Below are 26,716 nucleotides of genomic sequence, written 5' to 3'. Positions count from 1 at the left end.
TTCAGCTAGGATTCTGTTTCTATCTCCAGTGCTGCTTATCAGTCTCTCTTGTAAGTGACGATATGTTGAGCCATTCAAAGAAGAAATAACTTACCTTTAACCAGAATTATTTATTGTGGCTCTGCATATTCAAAAGATGATTATGAAAAGCACACTTGAATTTTACCAATGTCTTTTTCATAAGAACAAAAGGAGTCAAAATAGGGTTAGAAGTAACAGGATCTGGTCCAAGAAGTAATTATTAGAGGACCACTTGGAAATAGTGACCATAATATAATAACGTTTAATATTCCTGTGTTGGGAAGAACACCGCAGCAGTCCAACATTCTGGCATTTAATTTCAAAAAGGGGAATTATACAAAAATGAGGAGGTTAGTTAAACAGAAATTAAAAGGTAGAATAACTAAAGTAAAATCCCTGCAGGCTGCATGGAAACTTTTCAAGGACACCATATTAGAGGCCCAAATTAAATGTATACCCCAAATTAAAAAACACAGTAAGAGACCTAAAAAAGAGCCACTGTGGCTTAACCGCCATGTAAAAGAGGCAGTGAGAGATAAAAAGGCATCCTTTAAAAAGTGGAAGTGAAATCCTAGTGAGGAAAATAGGAAGGAACATAAACACTGCCAAATTAAGTGTAAAAATATAATAAGAAAAGCCGAAAAAGATTTTGAGGAACAGTTATCCATAAATTCAAAAAACAATGGTAAAATGTTTTTTAAGTATATTAGAAGCAGGAAGCTTGCTTAAAAAAAAGCAGTGGGACCCCTGGACGATAGAGATATAAAAGGAGCAATCAAGGAAGATAATGCCATTTCAGAGAAACTAAATGATTTCTTTGCTTCAGTCTTCACGGCTGAGGGTATTACAGAGGTTCCCAAATCTGAGCTGTCCTTTGTAGGTGACAAATCTGAGGAACTGTCCCAGACTGAAGTGTCAGTAGAAGACATTTTGGAACTAATTGATAAGCTAAACAGTAACAAGTCTCCAGGACCAGATGGCATTCACCCAAGGGCTCTGAAAGAACTCAGATGTGAAATTGCAGAGCTATTAATGGTGGTTTGTAACCTATCCTTTAAATCAGCTTCGGTACCCAGTGACTGGAAGACAGCTAATCTAATGCCAGTATTTAAAAAGGGCTCTAGAGGAGATCCTGGCAATTACAGACCGGTAAGTCTAATGTCAGTACCGGGCAAATTAGTAGAAACAATAGTAAAGAATAAAATTGTCAGACACATAGAAGAACATGATTTGTTGGGCAAAAGTCAGCATGGTTTCTGTAGCGGGAAGTTGTGTTTTACTAATCTATTAGCATTCTTTGAAGGGGTTAACAAACATGCAGACGGGGGGATCCAGTGGACATAATATACTTAGATTTCCAAAAAGCCTTTGACAAGGTCCCTCACCAAAGGCTCTATGTAAATTAGATGGTCATGAGATCGGAGGAGAGATCCTTTCATGGATTGGAAACTGGTTAAAAGACAGAAAACAAAGGGTTGGAATAAATGGTAAATTTTCACAATGGAGGGGGTAACTAGTGGTGTTTCCCAAGGGTCAGTCCTGGGACCAGTCCTGTTCAACTTGTTCATCAGTGATCTAGAGAAAGGGGTAAGCAGTGAGGTGGCAAAGTTTGCAGATGACACCAAGCTGTTCAGGATAGTCAAAACCAAAGTAGATCGTGAAGAACTTCAAAAAGATCTCAGCAAACTGAGTGATTGGGCAGCAAAATGCCAAATGAAATTTAATGTGGGTAAGTGTAAGGTAATGCACATTGGGAAAAATAACCCCAATTATACATACAATGTGATGGGGTCAAATTTAGCTACGACAGATCAGGAAAGGGATCTTGGAATTTTAGCGGATAGTTCTCTGAAAACATCCACGCAGTGTGCAGCGGCAGTCAGTAAAGCAAATAGGATGTTAGGAATTATTAAAAAAGGGATAGAGAATAAGATGAAGAATATCATACTTCCCCTATATAAAACTATGGTATGCCCACATCTTGAGTACTGCGTGCAGATGTGGTCTCCTCACCTCAAAAAAGATATACTGGCATTAGAAAAAGTTCAGAAAAGGGTTCAGAAGTTCAGAAATGATCAAGGGTTTGGAAAGGGTCCCATATGAGGAGAGGCTAGAGAGACGGACTTTTCCGTCTAGAAAAGAGAGATTGAGGGGTGATATGATAGAGGTATATAAAATCATGAATGGTGTGGAGAAAGTGAATATTGAAAAGTTATTTACTTGTTCCCATAATATAAGAACTAGAGGACACCAAATGAAATTAATGGGTAGTAGGTTCAAAACTAATAAAAGGAAATTTTTCTTCACACAGCGCACAGTCAACCTGTGGAACTCCTTGCCGGAAGAGGCTGTGAAGGCCAGGACTCTAACAGAGTTTAAAACAGAGCTTGATAAATTTTTGCAGGTTAGGTCCATAAATGGCTATTAGCCAAGGGTAAAGTATGGTGCCCCTAGCCTTTAGTCAAAGGCTGGAGACAGATGGCAGGAGACAAACTGCTTGATCATTGTCTTTGGTTAACCTCCTCTGGGGCATCTGGCACTGGCTACTGTCAGCAGACAGGATACTGGGCTGGCTGGACCTTTGGTCTGACCCAGTATGGCTGTTCTTATGTTCTTATCTTCTAAAAACAGCTGGAGATTTTTTAAATGTAGTGAAAACAGTAAAAGCTCTATTATCCAGCACCCTTGGGGAACAGGTGGGTGCCCAATAATCAAACGTGCTTGGTATTGGAGCGACCCATGGCAACTGGCCCCGCTCTGCCAGTGGAGTGGATGCTGATTAATTGAGCATGTTGGTAACCCGAATTTCAGATAACCCAACTTTTACTGTACGTAGAGCTCCTTCTGGAGGACACAGTGAAGGACATATTAATGAAAGGGTACCAAAACTTCCTGTAGTATTTTAACATTTTAACATTCAGAAAAACTGTGTCATATGCTGTTATTTAGCATTTTAGCTAATTTCAGGCATTTTGACAGTGAACAGGATTTCAATTTGCCACAAGTGTATGCATTTCATTTGTTGTGTTGAAAGTAAATCTAGATATGGCCATCTGTCTGATGAGATCTAGTGGCCTCACTGATATTTTTATCTAGCAGACTTGATCAAATTTGACTGAGGTATGCGTGCGCAAATTTCAGTCATGCTTCCCAGTTGCCAAGCAGACATACCCTTAGGATGCAGACTTGATCTTCTCTGCTACAATTCTAGCTACTGATGAAATGGTGTAAAGTCACTATTCTTTACTGAAAGACATCTGTTGTAATTGTGCTGCAAAGGAAAAAATGTTCGGAGGTATTTTGGAAAGGACAATCTTTCATGTTTTGGAAAGGCTTCAAGAAATTGTTGCTTTTCATACAGACCAGAAACAATCACCCTGCCATCTTGTAATGATTCTATTTGTTTAAACAGGAGGTATTAGACCTTAAAATACCCTTTAATCCAAAACCTAAAACACACTCTAGGTTCTACTCTTTTTAAAAAAAAATTTAATTCCAAGATAGTTGTTTGTAAAGTAGGAATACTGATGATCAAAATCCGTAGTAGACTCCTAAACAGATGTGTGTAAGGGTTTTCATTTGAAAACTACATGTTCCTGATCATTTTCAGTGGTATTGGTCTGTGATCAGTTGCCTGAAGGAATGCATATTTTGTATTCCAGTTGATGCCTCCCACAGAAAATTTGCACAGCAACAAGGTTTACAGCAAGTAATTTTGGCATAGTATTTTGCTACGAATATCAAACAGGAAAGAGGATAATATAGTAAGCCCTCAATTTAACGGACTAATGGAGGGGCGGGGTGTCCATAAATCCCAAAAGTCCATTAAATCCAAGGGTTTACTACCCACCACCACCGCTGGGCTCCCCCTCCCCCTCCCCTCCCCCGGCCAAAAAAAAGCCAGGAACTCACCAGACTGAAGCTGCTGGAGCCTGCCACATGTCTGGAACTGCCAGATGGTGGCTGGAGGTGCTGCCTCTGGAGCTGCTACACGCTGCTGCCACCAGGGATGGGGCATGAGTGCCATCTGCTCACATACATTCCCCGCCCCAGTGAGAGGAGTGTGTGGTGGCTCCTCCAGGAGGCAGCGGTAAGTCCATTAACTTTTTTTTTGGGGGAGAGGGGAGAGGTGTTACGATTTTATGGGCCCCAGTGGACCTTGGGAACAATGGGTTGCCCATTGTCTGCTAAACAAGGGTCCATAAAATCAGGGGTTTAATAATACGTGCAATAGGTTACATTTTAATTTGCCTTACTAAAAGCTTTAATTTCCACTGGCTTTCAATTTTTCTGATGAATGCTCTCTCCTAAGTAGGCTAACTAATTAACCACTATGGTGCTTCAAAATCTAGAGTAAGATACATTGCAGTATATTCAGTGGCCATCCTCATTGTTTGTGAAGCTTTCAGTTGTTGTCTTAAGTAAAAGCCTTTTAAAAATGTTTTTTAAGATTCATTACAAAATATCTAAATGCTTCTTAGCAAGATTATCATTGTTTTAATTTACTAAAACATATCTGCTGTAGTGGAGAGTACTGGCCTTACTTGAAAACAGTAGCATCCACTAAAAGTAAAAGATAAAACATTGTAAATCAAACTGGAGAACCTTTCCTCTTATAGACCCTGACTACATCTGCATCTGTCTTGAACATCTAACTGCATTCAACTAACAGCCACCACCACCTTTGGAGATATTGAATGTTTGGGTATGGTGTGTTTGCTTGGGTTTTTTAGGTCAAATCTTTATGCTTCATTCTGTTTAGCTCAATATATCCTATAATCCAAACTAAAACTTTTAGCCCATCGGGTAACTTTTTGACAAAGTGCACGCTAGGTATTCACCAAATATGCAGATATTTACCAATTGATTTGTTGAGCTTTTGATTTAATACATCTAGTGAAACAGTGCTCTGTAAAAAGACTCTTCATACTGTTTTCATCTTCAGAGGCTTTGGAGTGGTAAGTAAATTTTTATGGAGCAGTCTTTTCTCCAGAGTTGGAAGAATGCTTCAACAAGTTAATGTTCTTTTTTTTGTTTTTGTTTTTGCATGTTACATCATGTTCAGTATGGTAATATTTATTTAACAACAGGGAGAGAGATAGTGGCAGGATCTCAAGCAGAACTTTTTGTTTAGCAGTGATGGACGGCAGAGTTCTGTGGTTGGTGGCAGTAAGGGCATATGCATCTCCATGGGTTTAATGGTGGATGCCTGATGGTGACTTAACGACCACCTTTATTTGCAGCCTGCCAAGTAACACTAAAATGTAAGCTTCTGTCATTCTGATTTACTGGCAGTAAAATTTTTGGCAGCAAGTAGTCCAAGAGCAATGGCAGCTTTAACATATACATTGAGATGGAGTCAGATGGATATGCCAACTTTAACACTGGTATCAAAACTCCCATCTTTCAAAGAGCCATATAACTTCTTTAAAGGTAAAGAAAACAAATAAATGTTCTTCTTCGAGTGTCCCCGTGGGTGCTCCACCATAGGTGACGGCTTGGCCGGCGCCGCAGATCGGATCTTCCAAGCAGTTTCTGCTGGACCGCGCATGCGCCGGCGCGCGCCGCTCCCTGGCGCGCTCCTGGCCATGTGCGCGATCCGGCCCCCGCCAGTTCCTCTCAACCGCCGTCGGCTGCAGACGGAATCCGACTAGGCTAAAGCCACATAGCGTATTCAACGACTTTATTCGTTTTCTCTTTGAAGTTTTTCAGTTCTTTAGGATACCATAAGTAACCGGTTGTTATTTTGTAAAAAAAAAAAAAAACAAACAAGCTACGGAGGGACAGCTCAAGCCAGTCCCAGTAACAAGCGCCGGAGGCCAGGAGCTAGGGCCATCAGCCCTCCTGCGGAGGCAGGCCATCGGACGGGGAAACAGCACAAAGAAGTGCTAAGTACCCACAAACAAACTCAAAGACTCACCAACAATGTCCTCCTCAGGCTTTAAAAAATGTGAGTCCTGCCGAGAGGCGATGCCAGTGTCCGATGGGCACAGTCTATGCATAAGGTGCCTGGGGGAGTCCCATGTGGCACAAAAATGCGCCTTCTGTGCAAAGTTAATGACCAGAGCACGGAGAGACAGGGAGATGAGAATTAAACTGCTGCTTCTTGACAAGGCCCTCCAGCCAGACGTGCCGGAGCGGCCGCAGCAGGAGGGACCCTCCAGGGCCCTTAGAAGGAAAGCTGCCTCCCTCACTCCATCAGCGCAAAAACAGAGGAAAGTTTCTCCAACCCGATCCCTGCCGGCAGCAACAGTGAGCGGGACGGGAGGAGCGAGCAGCCCCCAGCCGCAGCAACAGCTGATCGGCGGCGGCACGGAGAGCCACGTGGAAGCGGCTCAGCCTCCGATGATCAGCCAGCCGCCCCGCACCGCAGGCAGGGCGGCGGCTAAGCAAGCGCCGGTACCAGCGGCACCGCAGGCAGCGGCACCGACCCCCGGGGAACCGGCGGTGCAGAGCGCGCAGGCACGTAGCCTGCAGGCGCAGAAGGACTCCGCACGTGCGGCACCGCCCTCGAGCGTGCCTAGCACGGTGCCGATGGGGCCGGGATCCCCCGCCCATCAGGGGGCGGAGTTACCTCCTCAAGGGAGGGGGAAGGCTGCACACAAGAGGAGGCACTGCAGCCCCTCTCCAGACAGGGCTGTGGAGCTCTTTTCTCACAGCCCTCCGCTCATGTTGCAGACTCCAACCAGAAGGCAGGGGCCCCCCCTAGCCTACCCGGACCCCGCTTCTCCTTTCCTGCAATCAGCCTCCCCATGGCTGGCACCACCCTCGCCCTTCCTGGGATTTGAATCGCTGGACTATTATGCAAAATCGCTCTCTCCAGTGTCTCGACGATCCCCCTCTCCCAGACACACAGGGTACGTGCAAAGGGAATGGTCAAGGTCACCTTCCCAGGAACAGTGCCTATACTGCCATGGTCGTCCCTACCACGCGGGGCATGGACACCATCGGCAATCTACCAGGGAGAGATCCCCACATATTACCTCGTACCCCCGAGGGCAATCGCAATTGGGGACGGAGACTCAAGCATCCCAGGGGGGACTGGCCGTGGACCCACGAGATTTTTCCCTCGCAAACCTCCAGCGAGAGGGCGCACCATTACCATCAAGAACCGAAAGGGTCCAAAGAAATGTACCCCAGCGGTTCCTCGTTTTCCTCCCCGGATGAGGCCACGGCCTTAGGGGACGTCCATCCCAAGGACGATCTCAAACAGTTTCAGGAGCTGTTTAAGAGGGTAGCTTTCACGCAAGGCATCCAGACAGCACAAGTGCAAGAGAAACATCATAAGCTCCTTAAAAATTTGAGCTCCCCGGCCTCCTCCAGAGTAGCAATCCCGCTTGATGAAGCGATCTTGGAGTCCGCCACTACCATATGGCAGACCCCGGCAACTATTCCGCCTGTCCAAAAGAGAGCGGATAAGAAATACTTCGTGCCGGCGAAGGGCATGGAGTTCTTGTTTAGCCACCCCCAGCCAAACTCCTTGGTGGTGGAGTCCTCGCAGCAAAGATTAAAAACATCTCAATTTAAAACAGGGGGAACGGACAAAGATGCCAAGAAGCTAGAGCTGTTCGGCAGAAAGGTCTACTCCTCCTCCACTTTAACCTTGCGAATGGCAAATTATGCAGCGCACTTGGCGAACCATAATTTCGACAACTATGCCAGATTAACTTCCCTCATGGACTCGCTTCCAGAGGACAAAAAGCCGGTCCTCAAGGCCATAGTGCAAGAGGGCTACACGGCTGCGAGGATGGAAGTTCAGATTGCTTTGGACGTTGCGGACACGGCAGCACGTTCCACAGCAACTGCAGTGGTGATGCGACGGGAGTCTTGGCTCCAGACCTCGGGCATACCGAGAGATCTGCAGGCGAAGATAATCGACCTTCCCTTCGACTTGCAGAAGCTGTTTGCTGAATCAACTGACTCGGTCCTTCATTCCAGTAAAGATTCAAGAGCCACACTCAGGACCCTGGGGATTTACACCCCTCCATACTCAAAGAAAAGGTACTACCCACAGCAAAGGCGGTACCAATACCAGCAACAGCGCCCCCAGTATCACAGGGGTTACGAGCAAGGGCGGCATCAGCAGCACCAGCAGTACAGAACCCCCAGGCGACGCTCACAACAGGGCCGTCCGTCCTCGGGGCGGGGCCAAAGGCCACAAGTTTGACATACAAATCCAGGGCTGCGCCATCACCACTATTGCACAAGATCATCCGAAACGACTTTTTCACCATCGCCTCCGACCATTCTACGACCAGTGGCAAAGGATCACCACAGACAAATGGGTGCTGGAGATCATAGCCACGGGGTACGCCATCCCCTTCCAGTCGCTCCCGCCGCCGCGACCCCCGCCCAAGCCCCACCCCCAGGAGGCCTCCCATGTAGCCAGGCTCAGGCAGGAGGTGGCCCACCTAGAGTTCATAGGGGCGGTGGAAAAGGTGCCGGAGCAACTGCAAGGGAAAGGGTTCTACTCTCGGTATTTCCTGACAGAGAAAAAGACAGGAGGCTGGAGGCCCATCTTAGACCTTCATGGCCTCAACAGGTATCTGCGCAAGCAACGTTTTTGGATGATCACTATTGCCTCTATCCTTACAGCACTGGACGATGGAGACTGGTTCGCAGCCCTCGATCTACAAGACGCGTACTTCCATATAACCATTCATCCGGCTCACCGACGTTTTCTCCGGTTCATGGTGGGCAACGAACACTTCCAATACAAGGTCCTACCGTTTGGCCTTTCCTCGGCCCCCAGAGTCTTCACCAAGACCTTGGCAGTGGTGTCAGCCTACCTGCACAGACAGGGGGTGTTTATTTTCCCGTATCTGGACGACTGCCTGCTCAAAGGGACCTCGAAAAGGGAGGTTCTCCGCATGATACGCGTCACAGCAAACACGTTCTCCTCACTTGGCCTGGTTATCAATCTGGCAAAATCAAAGATAGACCCCTCACAGGACATAGAGTTCATAGGGGCTCGCATAAACTCGGTCTCGGCGAGAGTATACCTACCAGAGGCTCGCTTTCGAGCCATCGGTTCCCTCGTGCAGGTCATCACCTTCAGCCCTAAGGTGCCGGTCTTGACGTGCTTGCAGCTGCTGGGCCACATGGCAGCGGCTACGTTTGTGGTACAGAACGCCAGGTTGCACATGCGCAGCATGCAACATTGGCTGGCAAGTGTATACAAGCCGGCAGTACACACCGTTCACAGGGTGGTGTCGCCCCCACCTGGGGTGCGCGAATCCCTGCAATGGTGGGTAAACCCCAGGAACTTGCTAACAGGGGTACCCTTCCATCAGCCGCAAATATCGGTTTTCCTCACTACGGATGCCTCCCTCATAGGGTGGGGAGCGCACATGGGCGAAGAGGTGGCTCAAGGACTGTGGTCACCCACGGAACAGTCTCTACATATCAATGTTTTAGAGCTCAGAGCAGTGTTCAACGCCTGCAAACACTTTCGAGACCGTATACAAGGCAAAGTCGTCGGGATCAGTACAGACAATACCTCCACCATGTTTTACATAAACAGGCAAGGAGGAGCTCGATTCCGTACCTTATGCGCGGAAGCAATCCGCCTATGGAACTGGTGCATCGCCCACGATATAATCCTGAGAGCCTCCTACTTGCCGGGCACGCACAATGTGAAGCAGACCAGTTGAGCAGACGTTTTGCGCTCACCCACGAGTGGCAGATCCGTCCCGATCTACTACGGCCGATTTTCCACGCATGGGGGTTTCCCCAAATAGATCTGTTTGCCACTCAGCACAACAAACAGTGCCCACGATTCTCCTCCAGAGCAGGGCTGGGCCGGGGGTCCCTGGGGGACGCGTTCGCGATCCCGTGGGGAGGCCCCCTGCTTTACGCGTTTCCCCCCGCAGTGCTGATCCACAAGGTTCTGCAAAAAGCCAGGAGAGACAAGGCTCGGATGATCCTGATAGTCCCAACATGGGATCGCCAACCATGGTTCCCCCTACTCCTGCGCCTGTCGGACCGCCCACCGATGCCTCTTCCGGTGGCGCCGGATCTGCTCACGCAAGCCCAGGGGTCCATAGTGCATCCGCACCCCCAAAGCCTGCAACTGCAAGCGTGGCTAATCCATGGCTCAGCTCCCTAGAGAGCACATGCACAGTGGAAGTACAGCAAGTCCTAGAAAGTAGCAGGAGGACTTCCACTAGGAAAACCTACAAACAAAAATGGACTCGCTTCATGGCTTGGTGTTCTACCAAGCAGCTGGCCCCCCTTTCGGTGCCTATACCTACAATTCTAGAGTATTTACTGGACCTCAAGAGAGCAGGACTCTCGCTATCCTCGTTAAAGGTCCACCTTGCCGCCATCTCGGCGTTCAGACATGAGGAGGGAGGGCACACGGTGTTCGCCCACCCTCTGGTTACCAGGTTCCTCAAAGGGTTGGTAAACCTATACCCCCCTCGGAAACCGATTCCACCTTCGTGGAGCTTGGACCTGGTGCTTACCACACTCGTGGGACCACCGTTCGAGCCCTTGGCCACGGTTCCCCTTCGCCTCCTTACAGTAAAGACGACCTTTCTTCTTGCAATTACGTCAGCCCGTCGGGTGAGCGAGCTTGCGGCAGTCATGGCAACGCCACCCTGCACTGTCTTTTCCAAGGAGGCGGTAACCATACGGCTGCATCCAGCCTTTGTTCCCAAAGTTTCTTCCGAGTTTCACATCAATGAACCTATTGTTCTACCCTCGTTCTATCCAAAGCCTCATAACTCCAGCGAAGAGGCGCGCCTACACCTCCTGGATGTGAGGAGGGCGCTAGCCTTCTACGTAGACAGGACCAAGTCCTTCCGGAAAACGGATAGACTCCTGGTCTCCCTCGCTCCCAAATCTAAAGGAGAAGGTCTCTCATCGCAGAGAATCTCAAAGCACATTGTATCCTGCATAAAAATGTGCTACGAGCTCAGAAAGACTCCTTTGTCGGCCACTCCCAGGGCTCATTCCACCAGGGCGGTGGCAGCATCAACAGCCTTTTTCAAGGGCGTTGCATTGAAAGACATTTGCAGAGCGGCGACCTGGTCATCCTATGACACGTTCGCCAAACATTACGCCCTTCACAGGGTATTCCAAGAGGATACCCGTCTCTCTGCAGCGGTCCTCTCGGGGACCAGCTGCACATAATCCGATTACCCACCACCTATCTGGGTTACTGCTGGGTAGTCACCTATGGTGGAGCACCCACGGGGACACTCGAAGAAGAAAGAGAAGTTACTCACCGTAGTAACGGTGGTTCTTCGAGATGTGTCCCCGTGGGTGCTCCACTTCCCGCCCATCCTCCCCGCTTCGGATCTCTGTTAGTGTTTTGCAGGGGCAACCGAGGCGGTTGGTCGAGGAACTGGCGGGGGCCGGATCGCGCACATGGCCAGGAGCGCGCCAGGGAGCGGTGCGCGCCGGCGCATGCGCGGTCCGGCAGAAACTGCTTGGAAGATCCGATCTGCGGCGCCGGCCAAGCCGTCACCTATGGTGGAGCACCCACGGGGACACATCTCGAAGAACCACCGTTACTACGGTGAGTAACTTCTCTTTCTCCACCTGCGGAGAATAGACTCCCACAGAAAGTGGCCAGTCTATTCTATGTAGTTATCCGGTTCTTTTTAAAGAATAAAACTTAACATGCTGAGTTAGCAAAATTTATAGTGAAATTCCATTTGCAAATCACTGACTTTGAAGATAAGTGTCCACTTCACTGAAATTAGCTGGAGGCCTTTGAATCTATTACATTTTAATAAGCTAAATAATACGTTTACAAACCATTAAGGAATATACTGAAATTCAGGTAAAATTTAATAGTGAACTTTCACATTTGCACATGTGATTCAATTCCATATTTTGCTCTGATGCAATAAAATATTTTTACCCATCAGTGTACAGTACCAGAATACTGAAATTGTATTTAAAATGGGTCTACTAGTTATAATAGTGAGAGGGCTGGTCTGAAATTGTGTATGTGTGGCTCAAATCTTCCTGTTACTATAGAATAAGTACAGATGGAGGTTGGGAAAATTCTTTCTAGCCTGCCATCAAACAAAGAAAACCCAACTGGAAGAACAGTCTTTGGTGTCTTCATTCCTTGGAGTGATTCTGGAGTATAAAATGAAATCATTCATTTTAGCCCAAATGCCCATTGAAAACTAGCCTTATTAATATTCGTAACCCTAAAGCAGTTCAGGGGTGGGGCAGGAAGAGGGAAATATATACCCTTGAAGTCATCCAAGCCCAGCTTTATTGTGACTGAAGACTTGTATTAATCAGATTGTAAAACTTAGTATTATCTGCAGAATCTTTGTAGGCTGAATCTTGGTCTTGCCAGGGTCCTAAGACTTATGCATGCCTATATCATGTTCATTGGTGATATTGTGTTTTATTTGTAAGCGTGACTTTGTAGAGTGCCATGTGGTAAACTCCCCTTGCTCCTCACAAAAGGGGAGTTGAAGAGGCCAGCAAGTAGTCTTTACAGGCAGTCAGAACAGAAGGTTTTCTTCTCCAGTTGAGAGAAGAGGCCTGGTGACTTCTCCTTTTCCCATATTCTCATTGGGTATGTTTACACTAAAGTTTTGTTGACAAAACCAGGGTTTTGTCAACAAAATTGGCGGAGTGTCTACACACAACATACATTTTGTTGAAATTCTGTCAATTAAACTTGGCACCCCCTCATTAGGGAGAGGCAGAACGCTGCTGGTTGAATAACACCTTTTGTTGACAGTTTCTGTCAACACAAAAGCTGTGTAGATGCTCTGGGGGGCCCTTTGTCGACAGACACAGAGCTTCCGGTTCACTGAGCACCTCTGTTTTCTGAGCTGCCGGTTGGCCATTCTGTTGAGATTGCAGCTGGGCAGTCTGTCCGCTCTCTGTCAACGGAGCACATCACGTTTTCAATCTGCTTTTGTGTGTGGTCATGATCTGTTGACAAGTTTTTCCAGATAATCTCTTCTGACAGTAACTTCTGCTGACAGATCACTATACAGTAGATGTAGTCTTTAGGTATCTTGCAGGAGGAGGATGAAAACCTCTAAAAGGAGACGAGTTAAGGATGAGAATTCGGGCATTTAAGGAAAAAGATTGGCGCTTACAAAGTGCTAATAGAAAGTGAGTTGGTCTGTAGGTCATACTGTGGAATGCATGAAATATGTGAGGTCATCTCACAGACCATCCCTTTTGTGACTTCTCATCTGTAATTCTAAGCTTTCCTGGTGAGAACAGTATCTGAATACACTCATCCTTCGTTAAACGAGTACTCCATTTACGAGTACTCGCTCAAATGAGGGAGGTGCTTACCTACCTTAGTTCACTCTGAGTGAACTTCCTCCACTGATACGAACCTTACCCCTCTCCCTGTGGTTCCAACCCCTCTAGTCTGACATCCTCCCCCGCCAGCCCCACAGCCCCAAACTGTGGCAGGCTGTTGGCCCCACGGCCAGACCTGGTGCCTGTGCCCCCGACAGCCCCTCAGCCTGATCCCACGGCTGCCTGTATGCCCCTCAGCCCGACACCACTGCCGACTCCGCGGCCAGACCCCTCTGTTGCCTGTAACCACCATGGCCCCGCAGCCCAACAGCCTGACACTCCTGTAGGCCCCGCAGTCAGACCTCCCCCCACTGCTTGTAAACCCCGCCCCCCGCCCCCCCCGCAGCCATACCTTCCCGTGGCTGCCAGGCCCACCGCCCCCCCCACGGCCGCCTGTAACCTGTGCGGCCAGACCCCCCCACCCCCGTGGCTGCCTGTAACCCGCGCAGCTAGACTGCTCCACGGCCGCCTGTAAGCCATGCGCCTGCTGCCTGTAACCCCCTGCAGCCAGAGGCCCCCCACCACCTGTAACCCCTGCTGGCCCCATGGTCCCAAGCCATGGCAGCCAGACCCCCTTACTGGCCCACAGGCCGACCGCCTGACACCCACGGCCCCAAACTCCCCCTCCCTGCCCCCCGCTGGCCCCAAACCATGGCGGCCTGAACCTTCCCTCCTGCTCACCGTCCCAAACTACACGCAGCCTTTAACCTCCCAACCCAAGGGTTGCTCACCTTTCAAAAGCTGCATCACCTGTTGCCACTCTTTCCCTGAGTTGGGAGCTGTAGGAACTAATCAGGGACTTTTACATGTAATTTAATAGAAATTTAGTGTCCTTAAAATTTTCTGTCCATGAGGAGAAAGTTGGGAACTGATTGTGCTCATAAAGCAAGGGATGAGTGTAAATGAAAGTCATTTGGGATGTAAACAAGGAAAATAAGCTGAAGTAGTGTTTTTCTTTTGACCCTGCACTTCAGTTTTAAGAAGCCTACCTTTTTTGTGCTGCCTGATTTTGACATTTCCCTTCTTGCTGGTTGAAACCTCAGCCTACCTTCTATGTCAGAGAGTCCTAGGATACCAGTTAAATACAGTAAATAGTAAAATCTTCAGCTGATAACTTTGTCTATTTAGGCTGCATATTTCTGCCTGTGGTAAGTACAGTGAACTCTTTCATATCCCGCAGCCCCAGGACCGGGAGGTTGCTGGCTATTCAAATATTCTGGACAATAGAGAGGTATACCTAACAGTGCATAGCACTAAAGAAAAACAAGATTAAATACTAAGAAGCAAAAAGTATGCAGAGTACTTTATCAGCAATAGTAGTACTGTACACTGTAAACTTATACTCTTTGCTGTATTTGTATTTACTTTCACTATGTGGAAAATGTAGCTAAAATTTACTTATCATTGAAGTGTTGATCTATTTGATGCTCTGGATGATAGAATGCTGGATATGAAAGAGTTTACTGCATCTGGAAGAATTGAACTTGCACTGCAACCTCAGAATTTTCCAGATCTGAAGTGAGGTCTGTCCCACCAAAAACTCATCACCTAATAAATTATATTGTTAGTCTTTAAAGTGCTACAGGACCGCTTTTTTGTACTGTGACCCCATTCATTTCCCCCTTATTGCTAACATTGCTTCCTACTTGCTCATCTCTTGTTGGGAAGAAAGAGCAGGTTTTTCACCACCCATGTGGTCTCCCACACAATCCAGATCTAGATATGCTTTTCAGTGTGTTTCCTCTCTTCCTGAGGAAGAGATGTCTGGTAGAGAGAGCTCCTGTTGCAGGGTAGCTGAAGGTCAGTGGTAGTGGTGAGTTCTTTTCCGAAAGGAGGCCATTAAGTAATACCTTTTTCTTTTCTCCTTTCCTTTGTCCCCTTTCTAGGGCACAGTGATGTTTGTAGTAAAAGGGGGGAATGTATGACTTTTCAGGGTGAGCCTAAGGCCATTTGAATACTTGCTAAAAACCAAATTGTGCTGTCCTGCTGCATGGTGGAGAGGAATGCTGCTTCTTCAATCATAGTCTGTCACCTCCCAGCTGTGGATTTACTAAAGAGTTGATTGTGTTCCTTGGAAGCAACAGAGACCTATGTTTAGCAGATCATGCCATTCTCAGATTTCAATGCTGCTATCTGAAGTTACTCTGTAACTGGAAGAATACATAAAGGTGTCTCCCCACCCCCAACAGAGACTTGAGTTAGAAATTCTGATGAGAGACAACCATTCACCAGTCTTTTAACATGCTTTACCTTCCCTCCTCACCATAGGAAGGCAGCATAACAATTTTAAAGGAAATATGTTTAAGTTTTGCCTTTAAGGAGAATAATTGGAGAAGGCTACTATTCTGCTATTACAAATTGTTGCTCTGGCTTCATAGTTCAGTTTTGACTACATCATATAGCTGTAAGTATTTAAATAAAAATTGTGCTAAATTTTAAAATTCCTGCTTTCTTTGCTGTACTGGGTATTTACTGGGTTGGTTTTAACTTGTGATCATGTTAGAATTTTATATATAAAAGGATAAATTTTGGCTAGATTTTCCTCTTCAGTGACATGGGTAACTTATTCTCAAGTTCATACTGATGATTTTAAAACACACACGTCTTTATTACCATCTATAAAAGATAGCTAATCTTTTCATATACCTTGAACAAACTGGTTTGTTTAAAAGCTCAGCACCCTTTTGCACCAAGTTTAGACAGCTCTTGTTTCCTTAAGGCAGGTGGGAAGCCTTTTTATCAGGTGCCAGTGATGGACAGAAAAATCAAGCATGGCCCACACACGGACAGATGATGGAACTCCGAGGCTTGCAGTGCCCCGCTCCCTACAGTGGGGGTGGTGGGAAAGCAGAAAGGCTGAGGGTGGGAACACAAATGAGGGGTGATGAGGGAGGGGGAGAGGTCTGGGCTGGGTGTTGGGGTACGTGAGGTGGGGGAGGCTTTGCTCTGGGCCAAATGAAATACGTGGCAGGCAGAAGTTTCCTCACCCCTGCCTTGAGACCTGCTGAATGTTGATACTGCCTTTGTTTGAGTGACACCCAGAAAACTGGAACTCACAACATTTTTGAGATGGTAAGTTTGCACTTGGAAGTAGGAAAAGGTAGGATAGATACTAATGAAGCTTCTACTAAGATTACAGTGAATTTAGACTGTTTTAATTATCAGGTTCAATTGTCACAAAGCCACCATAACTTAAACTCATGTGACAGACTTGGGGACATGTACAGATATGTAAAAGTTGTTATGGAAAGGCATAGATAAAGTACCAGAGAGGTAGTCGTGTTAGTCTGTATCTTCTAGAACAACAAGAATAAAGTAGTGTGTTGAGTCTCTCAGAGCAGTCTCTTGTAATCTTTTCTTTTAACTGGTTTTACTCTTTCCTTTTTATTAATTCCCAAAAGAAACATATATTTAAATTAAAGTTTGAATAATCATGTATATAAGCAGAATTTTTACTTGTAAGTAGAAATTGAGCATTTTCTTTGAAAAATGGTAAATATGGTATAAAATGTGAGTGATGGTTATAGATATCTTGACTGTATGCTGTGGCCAACGACCGTGGTTTACTTTAATTTACTGTGCATGTCTTGCTTTCAGCACATCTTCATTACCACCATTAGACTGGCCCTTACCATGTCATTATGGACTATGTGAATTGAAAATAGATGTTCAGCCTAAAACTCACCATAGAGCTCATTATGAAACAGAAGGCAGTAGGGGAGCAGTAAAAGCATCTACTGGAGGACACCCAGTAGTGAAGGTATGTGGTGTTTTTGTTTTTTGTTTTTTGTAATAGTTTGTTTCAGAAAATTTTCTGTTTACTGTGTACTACTATAAACTGTTACTTGTTTTTTGTGGAGCATAATGATCTTGAATAGATAGGATATCTCTTTAGGCTATTGTTTGCTCTGATATATCAAGTTGTAAAATTTATGCAACAGTTGCAACGCATATAACGAATTCTGTTGAGTGTTATAGACCTGCCTCTGCTTTCATTACATTATACACAATGTTTTCCATTCAATCAGAAAGGAAATTTGGGGAAAAAAATAGGATTATGGTATGATAAATTACATGTACTCAACAATGTAAAAATCTAATTTTTGTAACTTTCAAGAGTTGAGACACTTCACATGGTTGATGGATTATATTGTCTCAGTATCAGGGATACATTTCTGAATATGATAGCTAATTAACACCAAAGACTTGTAATTTCTTTGGCGCTGGTTTTGTTTCATCATATTGTTTATGTAATACACTGAGGTGCTTGAAGCAGATGCTTACTAACTTTCATTGCAGTGAACTAGAGGACAAAACATTTTAAAGTAAATACATTTTAGGTTTCTTATCTCCCTGTAAAACTAGCTAGAATTTGCTGCTGTTGGGGAAGGAGGGTAATACATGCAGCTTCTTGCCCTTTCAACTGGGAAGCTTGACTTTTCTAAAAGAGGGCTGCTAAACAGTAAAGGGAGCAAAAGAAGACTTGCTAATGTCTCTCATAGCTCAAGCCATTTGGCATTTTTGGAGAATGCCTGCTGCCTGCTCATTTGGTGTTGCCTGAATAGAGTCAGGCAAGTACTGTATGGCATCTTCATTGCCTCCTATTCTCAAGGCTCTTTGTCCTTATCTACTTTCCTGCTTCACCTCAGTCTGGCTTTTGTACCTTCAATGTGTGGCTTAAATGGCTTCCTTCTCCATACTGACTGAGTTTCCTCAATGAGGTCATACAAGAGCACAGAAGATGGATTCCCTGCTCTCAGTTCTAGTGCACATCTGTGCCATTGCAAGGAAATCCCAGCTTCTTTGAGAAGTGTTTCTGTGAGTACTCCACTGTAGTCTTACATGCATCCCTGTGCCTCAGATTGGAAACCTTAGATAGCAACATACATTTGGCCCACACATGCACACTCCATGTCTCATGCTCTCTCAATGCTAGCCAGTACTGTGCAGGCAAATTGCTCTTATTTCCTTTTCAACTGTCTGTGGCCTGAGATGGAGCAATATGTAGCTTTAAACATTGTTTTAATTTTAGAGTACTTAGTGGAGTTTCCAAGATTAATTTATTAACACTGCCCTCTCTTTTTTTAATATATAAAATATTTAAAAATCTTTATTTTTCGCTTCTGGCTTAGAAAACAATTGCTTCTCTGTCCTTTTTAATACCTTCTTCCCTCTTGGGGGATGACCCTGGGAAGGGACATGTTTGACTTCACCAGATTCAAGTACCATCTGGCTTGCACAGAAGCAGTCTCAGTCAGTGCTGGATTTGCTGTTTAGAGATGAATCCATGGGTGGAATAAATTCTGTGGGCACCAAGACACATTGAGATGTTATCTGCCAATAGAAACACATGCTGCCAGCTTTGAATGGCTATGGGCATTCTGCTAATCAGCTGGATGGCAGCTGAATCTCTCTTGGTGGCTGCTTAGCTTACTGGAAATACAGCTCACATACCAGGGAAGTGTCAGCGATTAAAATCAAGAAAGAGACGTGAACTGAAACTTAAGTGCCTCATAGTAGAGATAACTTCAACCCCAGTTCTGGGGTTTCCCTGGAGCAACAATCCCTGATGTGATCAACTGTGGCGCAATCAAAGAAGAGATCTAAGGATTCCTTTTACAAGAGCTTGAAAAAGTGTACAGCTGAGGAGTTCACTGTGAAGAATGATTCTCAGCTAACTCAGTCACTTTTGTACCAATGCAGCTGTAGGCCTAAAGATCTGGGGAGCCCAAACTGTGGTGTCAGTACCATCTGATTAGTCAATAAAGAACAATAGCTTCTCAAGAGATGAGGATAGGCATGGTACCAAGCACTTACAGGGATCCTCTCTGGACAATCGTCATACCACAAGAGCCTTCGGTTAGCAAAGACTCCCTTAACACTGGTGAGCCAGATGAGTCTCATTGGTATCAGTTACCACCATGGTGCTGCAGGAATTTTGTTTAGCTGGTTTCAGGAACATAGGAATCTTCACTACTTGGAACAGAGATCCTGGTACCAATTACATTTTGGTCTCTGAAATCCCCTACCCACCAGCAGTCTGTTTAACTGCTCCAGCTTTATTTGAGTGAAGAAGCAGAAAGTGGAGATAATTTATCTTTGGTCTCACTGCATGGCTCTCTATCACAGGGTCAAGGGACCACTCAGTACACATCATGTGCAGAACCACCAATATCAGCAGTAAAGTTACAGAACACCCAGTTGTTATGGACAGCCTTGGTATCATCACCCATACCCTTTGTGCCATCCCAGTGGCTGAAGTGGGATCCGTGGGCAGGTTATATATACCAGTCCTCTAGGAACTCATGCCCCATAAGGACAGAGAAAGATTGTCTCTTAGCTTCCCGTTCTAGAACCCACTAACCCAAAGAGGAGACCTTTTAAGGAGCAATAAGCAAGGCTGCATGAGGACATTACTCCAGCAACCAATATTTCCTCATCTTCACTAGATGAAGCCATGATGCTTCCTACACCATCAATGGTGAATGATTTCAGGAGCTCACCAAGAGTGTGGTGGATGCACTTCACATCCATCTTGAAGAAGGAGAGGAGTTGCAACAAACTGTTGTACATCCTCCACGTGTCTTGATCATCACATACATCATTCCCAGTCAAAAAGACCCCACTAGATCCAGCCACATTCATCTGTATAATGCCATCTTCAAAAATGCCCACATGTGAAAGGGCAAAGATTACTGTATCCTCTGTTTAAAAAAAAAAAAAAAAAAAAAGTGGACTTTCTCTTTTTCTCACCCATTTCTGAATTTGGTTGTAGATGCTACAGACCTGGAGGACATCACCTTGCTAGATCAACTCCCTACGGCAATTCTGCAGTCTAAGATTATAAACTACATTAGATGCCACAGATGCAGATGCTTGCTCCACATCCAGTGTTGGTAGTTATGAGAAGAGCTTCCTGGTCTACCAAGAAAAGTCCAAATGACAGTGGAGGAGCTTCCATTTGAGAGATCCAAACTCGTTGTAGGGAAGATGGATTTGTCATTACACACACTGAAGGACTCAAGGGCCCTATTATACTCTGGAGGGATACACATGCCTTCCAAGTAAAGACCATACAGTAAAATGCAAATGTTCCAAATATAACCAGCACGATTCCCTCAATCCTAAAGACATTACAAATCCCAGTGGAAGAGCTAGTTCAAAAGCAGAAGGTGGCTCCCCCTTCAAACTTGACCCAAGCAAACCTCCAATATTGAAGTACCAGTTTTGAGACCTTGATTGAGGCCCTGACTTATCACTACCACCCTCAATTGCTGCAAAATTCAAATCATCTACATCCCTTCCGACACTGCCTTGCTCTTTTTTTAACAAAACTGGGAAAGACGTTACCATCAGATAAATATCTACTAGAGATCACCTCCTATGGTTATTCAGTCCATTTTCTCTATCTCTCTCCAACTACTGCTCCTTCCCTATCCCTCTTAAAGGACCAGTTCCCAGTCAACACAGAGGGAAGTGTTTCTACTCTGAATACTTCCTGATACTGAAAAAGAACAGAAGATAAAGACCCATTCTCAATAAGAAAGAGAGACATATTCATGATGGTTATGCTAGCACCAGTAATGAAGTCTCTGGTTCTTCTTCAAGTGTCCCCGTGGGTGCTCCACAATAGGTGACGGGCTTGCCCGGCGCCGCAGATCGGATCTTCCAAGCAGTTTCTGCCGGACCGCGCATGCGCCGGCGTGCGCCGCTCCCTTGCGCGCTCCTGGCCATGTGCGCGATCCGGTCCCCGCCAGTTCCTCTTAACCGCCGTCGGCTGCAGACGGAATCCGACTAGGCTAAGGCCAAATAGCGTATTCAACGACTTTATCTGTTTTTCTTTGGAGTTTTTTCAGGTACTTAGGCTACTACAAGTTAGCCAGTTGTTATTTTGCAAAAAAAAAAAAAACAACAACAAACAAACTGCGAGCGGGACAGCTTCAGCCCAGTCCCAGTAACAAGCGCCGGAGGCCAGGAGCTAGGGCCATCAGCCCTCCTGCTGAGGCAGGCCATCGGACGGGGAAAACGGCACAAAGAAGGTGCTAAGTACCCGCTTAAAAACTCAAAGACTCACCAACAATGTCCTCTTCAGGCTTTAAAAAATGTGAGTCCTGCCGAGAGGCAATGCCAGCGTCCGATGGGCACAGTCTATGCATAAAGTGCCTGGGGGAGTCCCATGTGGCACAGAAATGCGCCTTCTGTGCTAAATTAACGACCAGAGCACGGAGAGACAGGGAGATGCGGATTAAAATGCTGCTTCTTGATAAGGCCCTCCAGCCAGACGTGCCGGAGTGGCCGCAGCAGGAGGGACCCTCCGGGGCCCTTAAAAGAAAAGCTGCCTCCCTCACTCCATCAGCTCAAAAACGGAGGAAAGTCTCTCCAGCCCGATCCCTGCCGGCAGCAACAGTGAGCGGGACGGGAGGAGCAAGCAGCCCCCAGCCGCAGCAACAGCTGATCGGCGGCGGCACGGAGAGCCACGTGGAAGCGGCTCAGCCTCCGATAATCAGCCAGCCGCCCCGCCCCGCAGGCAGGGCGGCGGCTAAACAAGCGCCGGTACCGGCGGCACTGCAGGCAGCGGCACCGACCCCCAAGGAACCGGCGGTGCAGAGCGCGCAGGCACGTAGCCTGCAGGCGCAGAAGGACACCGCACTTGCGGCACCGCCTTCGAGCGTGCCTAGCACGGTGCCGACGGGGCCGGGATCCCCCGCGCGTCAGGGGGCGGAGTTACCTCCTCCAGGGAGGGGGAAGGCTGCACACAAGAGGAGGCATTGCAGCCCCTCTCCGGACAGGGCTGTGGAGCTGCTTTCTCACAGCCCTCCGCTCATGTTGCAGACTCCAACCAGAAGGCAGGGGTCCCCCCTAGCCTACCCGGAGCCCCCTTCTCCATTTTTACAACCAGCCTCACCATGGCTGGCACCACCTTCACCCTTCCTGGGGTTTGAACCGCTGGACTATTATGCGAAATCGCTCTCTCCAGTGTCTCGACGATCTCCCTCCCCCAGACGCAGAGGGTACGCACCAAGGGAGTGGTCTAGGTCACCTTCCCAAGAACAGTGCCTATACTGCCATGGTCGCCCCTACCACGCGGGGCATAGACACCATCGGCAATCTACTAGGGAAAGATCCCCACAGACTATCTCGTACCCCCGAGGGCAATTGCGACCGGGGACAGAGACTCAAGCATCTCAGGGGGGACTGGTCATAGAACCCCGAGATTTTCCCTCGCAAACCTCCAGCGAGAGGGTGTACCATCACCAGCAGGAACCGGAAGGGTCCAGAGAGACGTACCCCAGCGGTTCCTCGCTCTCCTCCCCAGACGAGGCTACGGCCCTGGGGGACGTCCATCCTACGGACGATCTCAAACAGTTTCAGGAGCTGTTTAAGAGGGTGGCCTTCACGCAAGGCATCCAGACAGCAGAGGTGCAAGAGAAACACCGTAAGCTCCTCAAAAATTTGAGACCTCCGGCCTCCTCCAGAGTAGCAATACCGCTTGATGAAGCGATCTTAGAGTCCGCCGCTACGATATGGCAGACCCCTGCAACTATTCCGCCTGTCCAAAAGAGAGCGGATAAGAAATACTTCGTGCCGGCGAAGGGCAGGGAGTTCCTGTTTAGCCACCCACAGCCAAACTCCTTGGTGGTGGAGTCCTCGCAACAAAGATCAAAAAGATCTCAATTTAAAACAGGGGGAACAGACAAAGATGCCAAGAAGCTAGAGCTGTTCGGCAGAAAGGTCTACTCCTCCTCCACTTTAACGTTGCGAATGGCAAATTACGCAGCGCACTTAGCGAACCATAATTTTGACAACTATTCCAGGTTAACCTCCCTCATGGACTCGCTTCCAGAGGACAAAAAGCCGGTCCTCAAGGCCATTGTGCAAGAAGGCTACGCGGCTGCGAGGATGGGAGTTCAGATTGCTTTGGACATTGCGGACACAGCAGCACGTTCCACAGCAACCGCCGTGGTGATGCGACGGGAGTCCTGGCTCCAGACCTCGGGTTTACCGAGGGATCTGCAGGCGAAGATAGTTGACCTTCCCTTCGACTTGCAGAAGCTGTTTGCTGAATCAACTGACTCGGTCCTTCATTCCAGTAAAGATTCAAGAGCCACACTCAGGACCCTGGAGATTTACACCCCTCCATACACAAAGAAAAGGTACTATCCTCAGCAAAGGCGGTACCAGTACCAGCAACAGCGTCCTTAGTATCACAGGGGTTACGAGCAAGGGCGACATCAACAGCACCAGCAGTACAGACCTCCCAGGCGACGCTCACAACAGAGCCGTGCGTCCTCGGGGCGGGGCCAAAGGCCACAAGTTTTACATACAGATCCAGGGCTGCGCCATCACTACCATCACACAAGGTCATCCGAAGCGGCTATTCCACCATCGCCTCCGACCATTCTACGACCAGTGGCAAAGGATCACCACAGACAAATGGGTGCTGGAGATCATAGCCACGGGGTACGCCATCCCCTTCCAGTCGCTCCCACCATCGCGACCTCCACCCAAGCCCCGCCTCCAGGAGGCCTCCCATGTAGCCAGGCTCAGGCAGGAGGTGGCCCATCTCGTGCTCATAGGGGCGGTGGAAAGGGTGCCAGAGCAACTGCAAGGAAAAGGGTTCTACTCCCGGTATTTCCTCACGGAGAAAAAGACAGGAGGCTGGAGGCCCATCTTAGACCTTCGCGGCCTCAACAGGTACCTGCGCAAGCAGCGTTTTCGGATGACCACGATCGCCTCCATCCTTACAGCACTGGACGATGGAGACTGGTTCGCAGCCGTCGATTTACAAGACGCGTACTTCCACATAACCATCCATCCGGCTCACCGGCGATTCCTCCGGTTCATGGTAGGCAACGAACACTTCCAATACAAGGTCCTACCGTTTGGCCTCTCCTCGGCCCCCAGAGTCCTCACCAAGACCTTGGCAGTGGTGTCAGCCTACCTGCACAGACGGGGGGTATTTATTTTCCCGTATCTGGACGACTGCCTGCTCCAAGGGGCCTCGAAAGGGGAGGTTCTGCGCATGATACGCGTCACAGCAAACACGTTCTCCTCACTTGGCCTGGTTATCAATCTGGCAAAATCACAAATAGACCCCACACAGGACATAGAGTTCATAGGGGCTCGCATAAACTCAGTTACAGCGAGAGTATACCTGCCAGAGGCTCGCTTTCGGGCCATCGGTTCCCTCGTGCAAGTCATCACCTTCAGCCCTAAGGTGCCGGTCTTGACGTGCTTGCAGCTGCTGGGCCACATGGCAGCGGCGACGTTTGTAGTGCAGAACGCCAGGTTACACATGCGCAGCATGCAGCACTGGCTGGCGAGTGTATACAAACCGGCAGTACACACCGTTCACAGGGTGGTGTCGCCCACAGCCGGGGTGCGCAAATCCCTGCAATGGTGGGTAAACCCCAGGAACTTGCTAACAGGGGTACCCTTCCACCAGCCACAAATATCGGTTTTTCTCACTACAGATGCCTCCCTCATAGGGTGGGGAGCGCACATGGGCGAAGAGGTGACTCAAGGACTGTGGTCACCCACGGAACAGTCACTACACATCAATGTACTGGAGCTCAGAGCAGTGTTCAACGCCTGCAAACACTTGCGAGACCACATACAAGGCAAAGTCGTCGGGATCAGTACAGACAATTCCTCCACCATGTTTTATATAAACAGGCAAGGAGGAGCTCAATCCCGTGCCTTGTGCGCGGAAGCAATCCGCTTATGGAACTGGTGCATCGCCCACGATATAATCTTGAAAGCCTCATACTTGCCGGGTGCGCACAACGTGAAGGCAGACCAGCTGAGCAGGCGTTTTGCGCTCACACACGAGTGGCAGATCCGTCCCGATCTGCTACGGCCGATTTTCCACGCATGGGGTTTTCCCCAAATAGATCTGTTTGCCACTCAGCACAACAAGCAGTGCCCACGATTCTGCTCCAGGGCAGGACTGGGATGGGGGTCCCTGTGGGACGCGTTCGCGATCCCGTTGGGGGGGCCCCCTGCTTTATGCGTTTCCTCCCACAGTGCTGATCCACAAAGTTTTGCAAAAAGCCAGGAGGGAAAGGGCCCGGATGATCCTGATAGTCCCAACGTGGGATCGCCAACAATGGTTCCCCCTACTCCTGCGCATGTCGGACCGTCCACCGATGCCTCTTCCGGTGGCGCCAGATCTGCTCACGCAAGCCCAGGGGTCCATAGTGCATCCGCACCCCCAAAGCCTGCGTCTGCAAGCGTGGTTAATCCATGGCTCAGCTCCCTAGAGAGCACATGCACAGTGGGAGTACAGCAAGTCCTAGAAAGTAGCAGGAGGACTTCCACTAGGAAGACCTACAAACAAAAATGGACTCGCTTCACGGCTTGGTGTTCTTCCAAACAGCTGGCCCCCCTTTCGGTGCCTATACCTACAATTCTAGAGTATTTACTGGACCTCAAGAGAGGAGGACTCTCGCTATCCTCGTTAAAGGTCCACCTTGCCGCCATCTCGGCGTTCAGACATGAGGAGGAAGGGCACACGGTGTTCGCCCACCCTATGGTTACCAGGTTCCTCAAAGGGTTGGTAAACCTCTACCCCTCTCGGAAACCGATTCCACCTTCGTGGAACTTGGACCTGGTGCTTACCACACTGATGGGACCACCGTTCGAGCCCTTGGCCACGGTTCCCCTCCGCCTCCTTACAATAAAGACGACCTTTCTTCTTGCAATTACGTCAGCTCGTAGGGTGAGCGATCTCGCGGCAGTCATGGCAACGCCACCCTGCACTGTTTTTTCCAAGGAGGCGGTAACCATACGGCTGCATCCAGCCTTTGTTCCCAAAGTTTCTTCCGAGTTTCACATCAACGAACCTATTGTTCTACACTCGTTTTATCCAAAGCCTCATAATTCCAACGAAGAGGCGCGCCTACACCTCCTGGACGTGAGGAGGGCGCTAGCCTTCTACGTAGACAGGACCAAGTCCTTCTGGAAAACGGATAGACTCCTAGTCTCCCTCTCTCCCAAATCGAAAGGAGAGGGTCTCTCCTCGCAGAGAATCTCGAAGCACATTGTATCCCGCATAAAAATGTGCTACGAGCTCAAAAAGACTCTTTTATCGGCCACTCCCAGGGCTCATTCCACCAGGGCGGTGGCGGCATCAACAGCCTTTTTCAAGGGCGTTGCGTTAAAAGACATTTGCAGAGCGGCGACCTGGTCATCCTACGACACCTTCGCCAAACATTATGCCCTTCACAGGGTATTCCAAGAGGATACCCGTCTCTCTGCAGCGGTCCTCTCGGGGACAAGCTGCACATAATCCGATTACCCACCTCCTATCTTGGGTTACTGCTTGGTAGTCATCTATTGTGGAGCACCCACGGGGACACTCGAAGAAGAAAGAGAAGTTACTCACCGTAGTAAC

The 26,716-nt window shown here is 48.0% G+C and overlaps 1 protein-coding gene across 7 annotated transcripts in view; it reads left to right on the top strand.

Annotated features, from left to right (window-relative positions):
- The window catches only part of NFATC3 (nuclear factor of activated T cells 3), a 204,615-nt gene that overhangs the window by 56,229 nt on the left and 121,670 nt on the right, over window positions 1-26,716 (top strand). For all 7 annotated transcript variants that reach the window (XM_075009205.1, XM_075009211.1, XM_075009207.1 and 4 more), the window contains one exon: window positions 16,918-17,080. In XM_075009205.1, the coding sequence (XP_074865306.1) occupies window positions 16,918-17,080 (163 nt within the window). The remainder of the gene's footprint in view (window positions 1-16,917; window positions 17,081-26,716) is intronic.

The sequence above is a fragment of the Carettochelys insculpta genome, chromosome 14, assembly GCF_033958435.1.
Source record: "Carettochelys insculpta isolate YL-2023 chromosome 14, ASM3395843v1, whole genome shotgun sequence".
Classification (NCBI taxonomy): domain Eukaryota; kingdom Metazoa; phylum Chordata; order Testudines; family Carettochelyidae; genus Carettochelys; species Carettochelys insculpta.
This window is presented reverse-complemented; position numbering and strand designations above follow the sequence as displayed.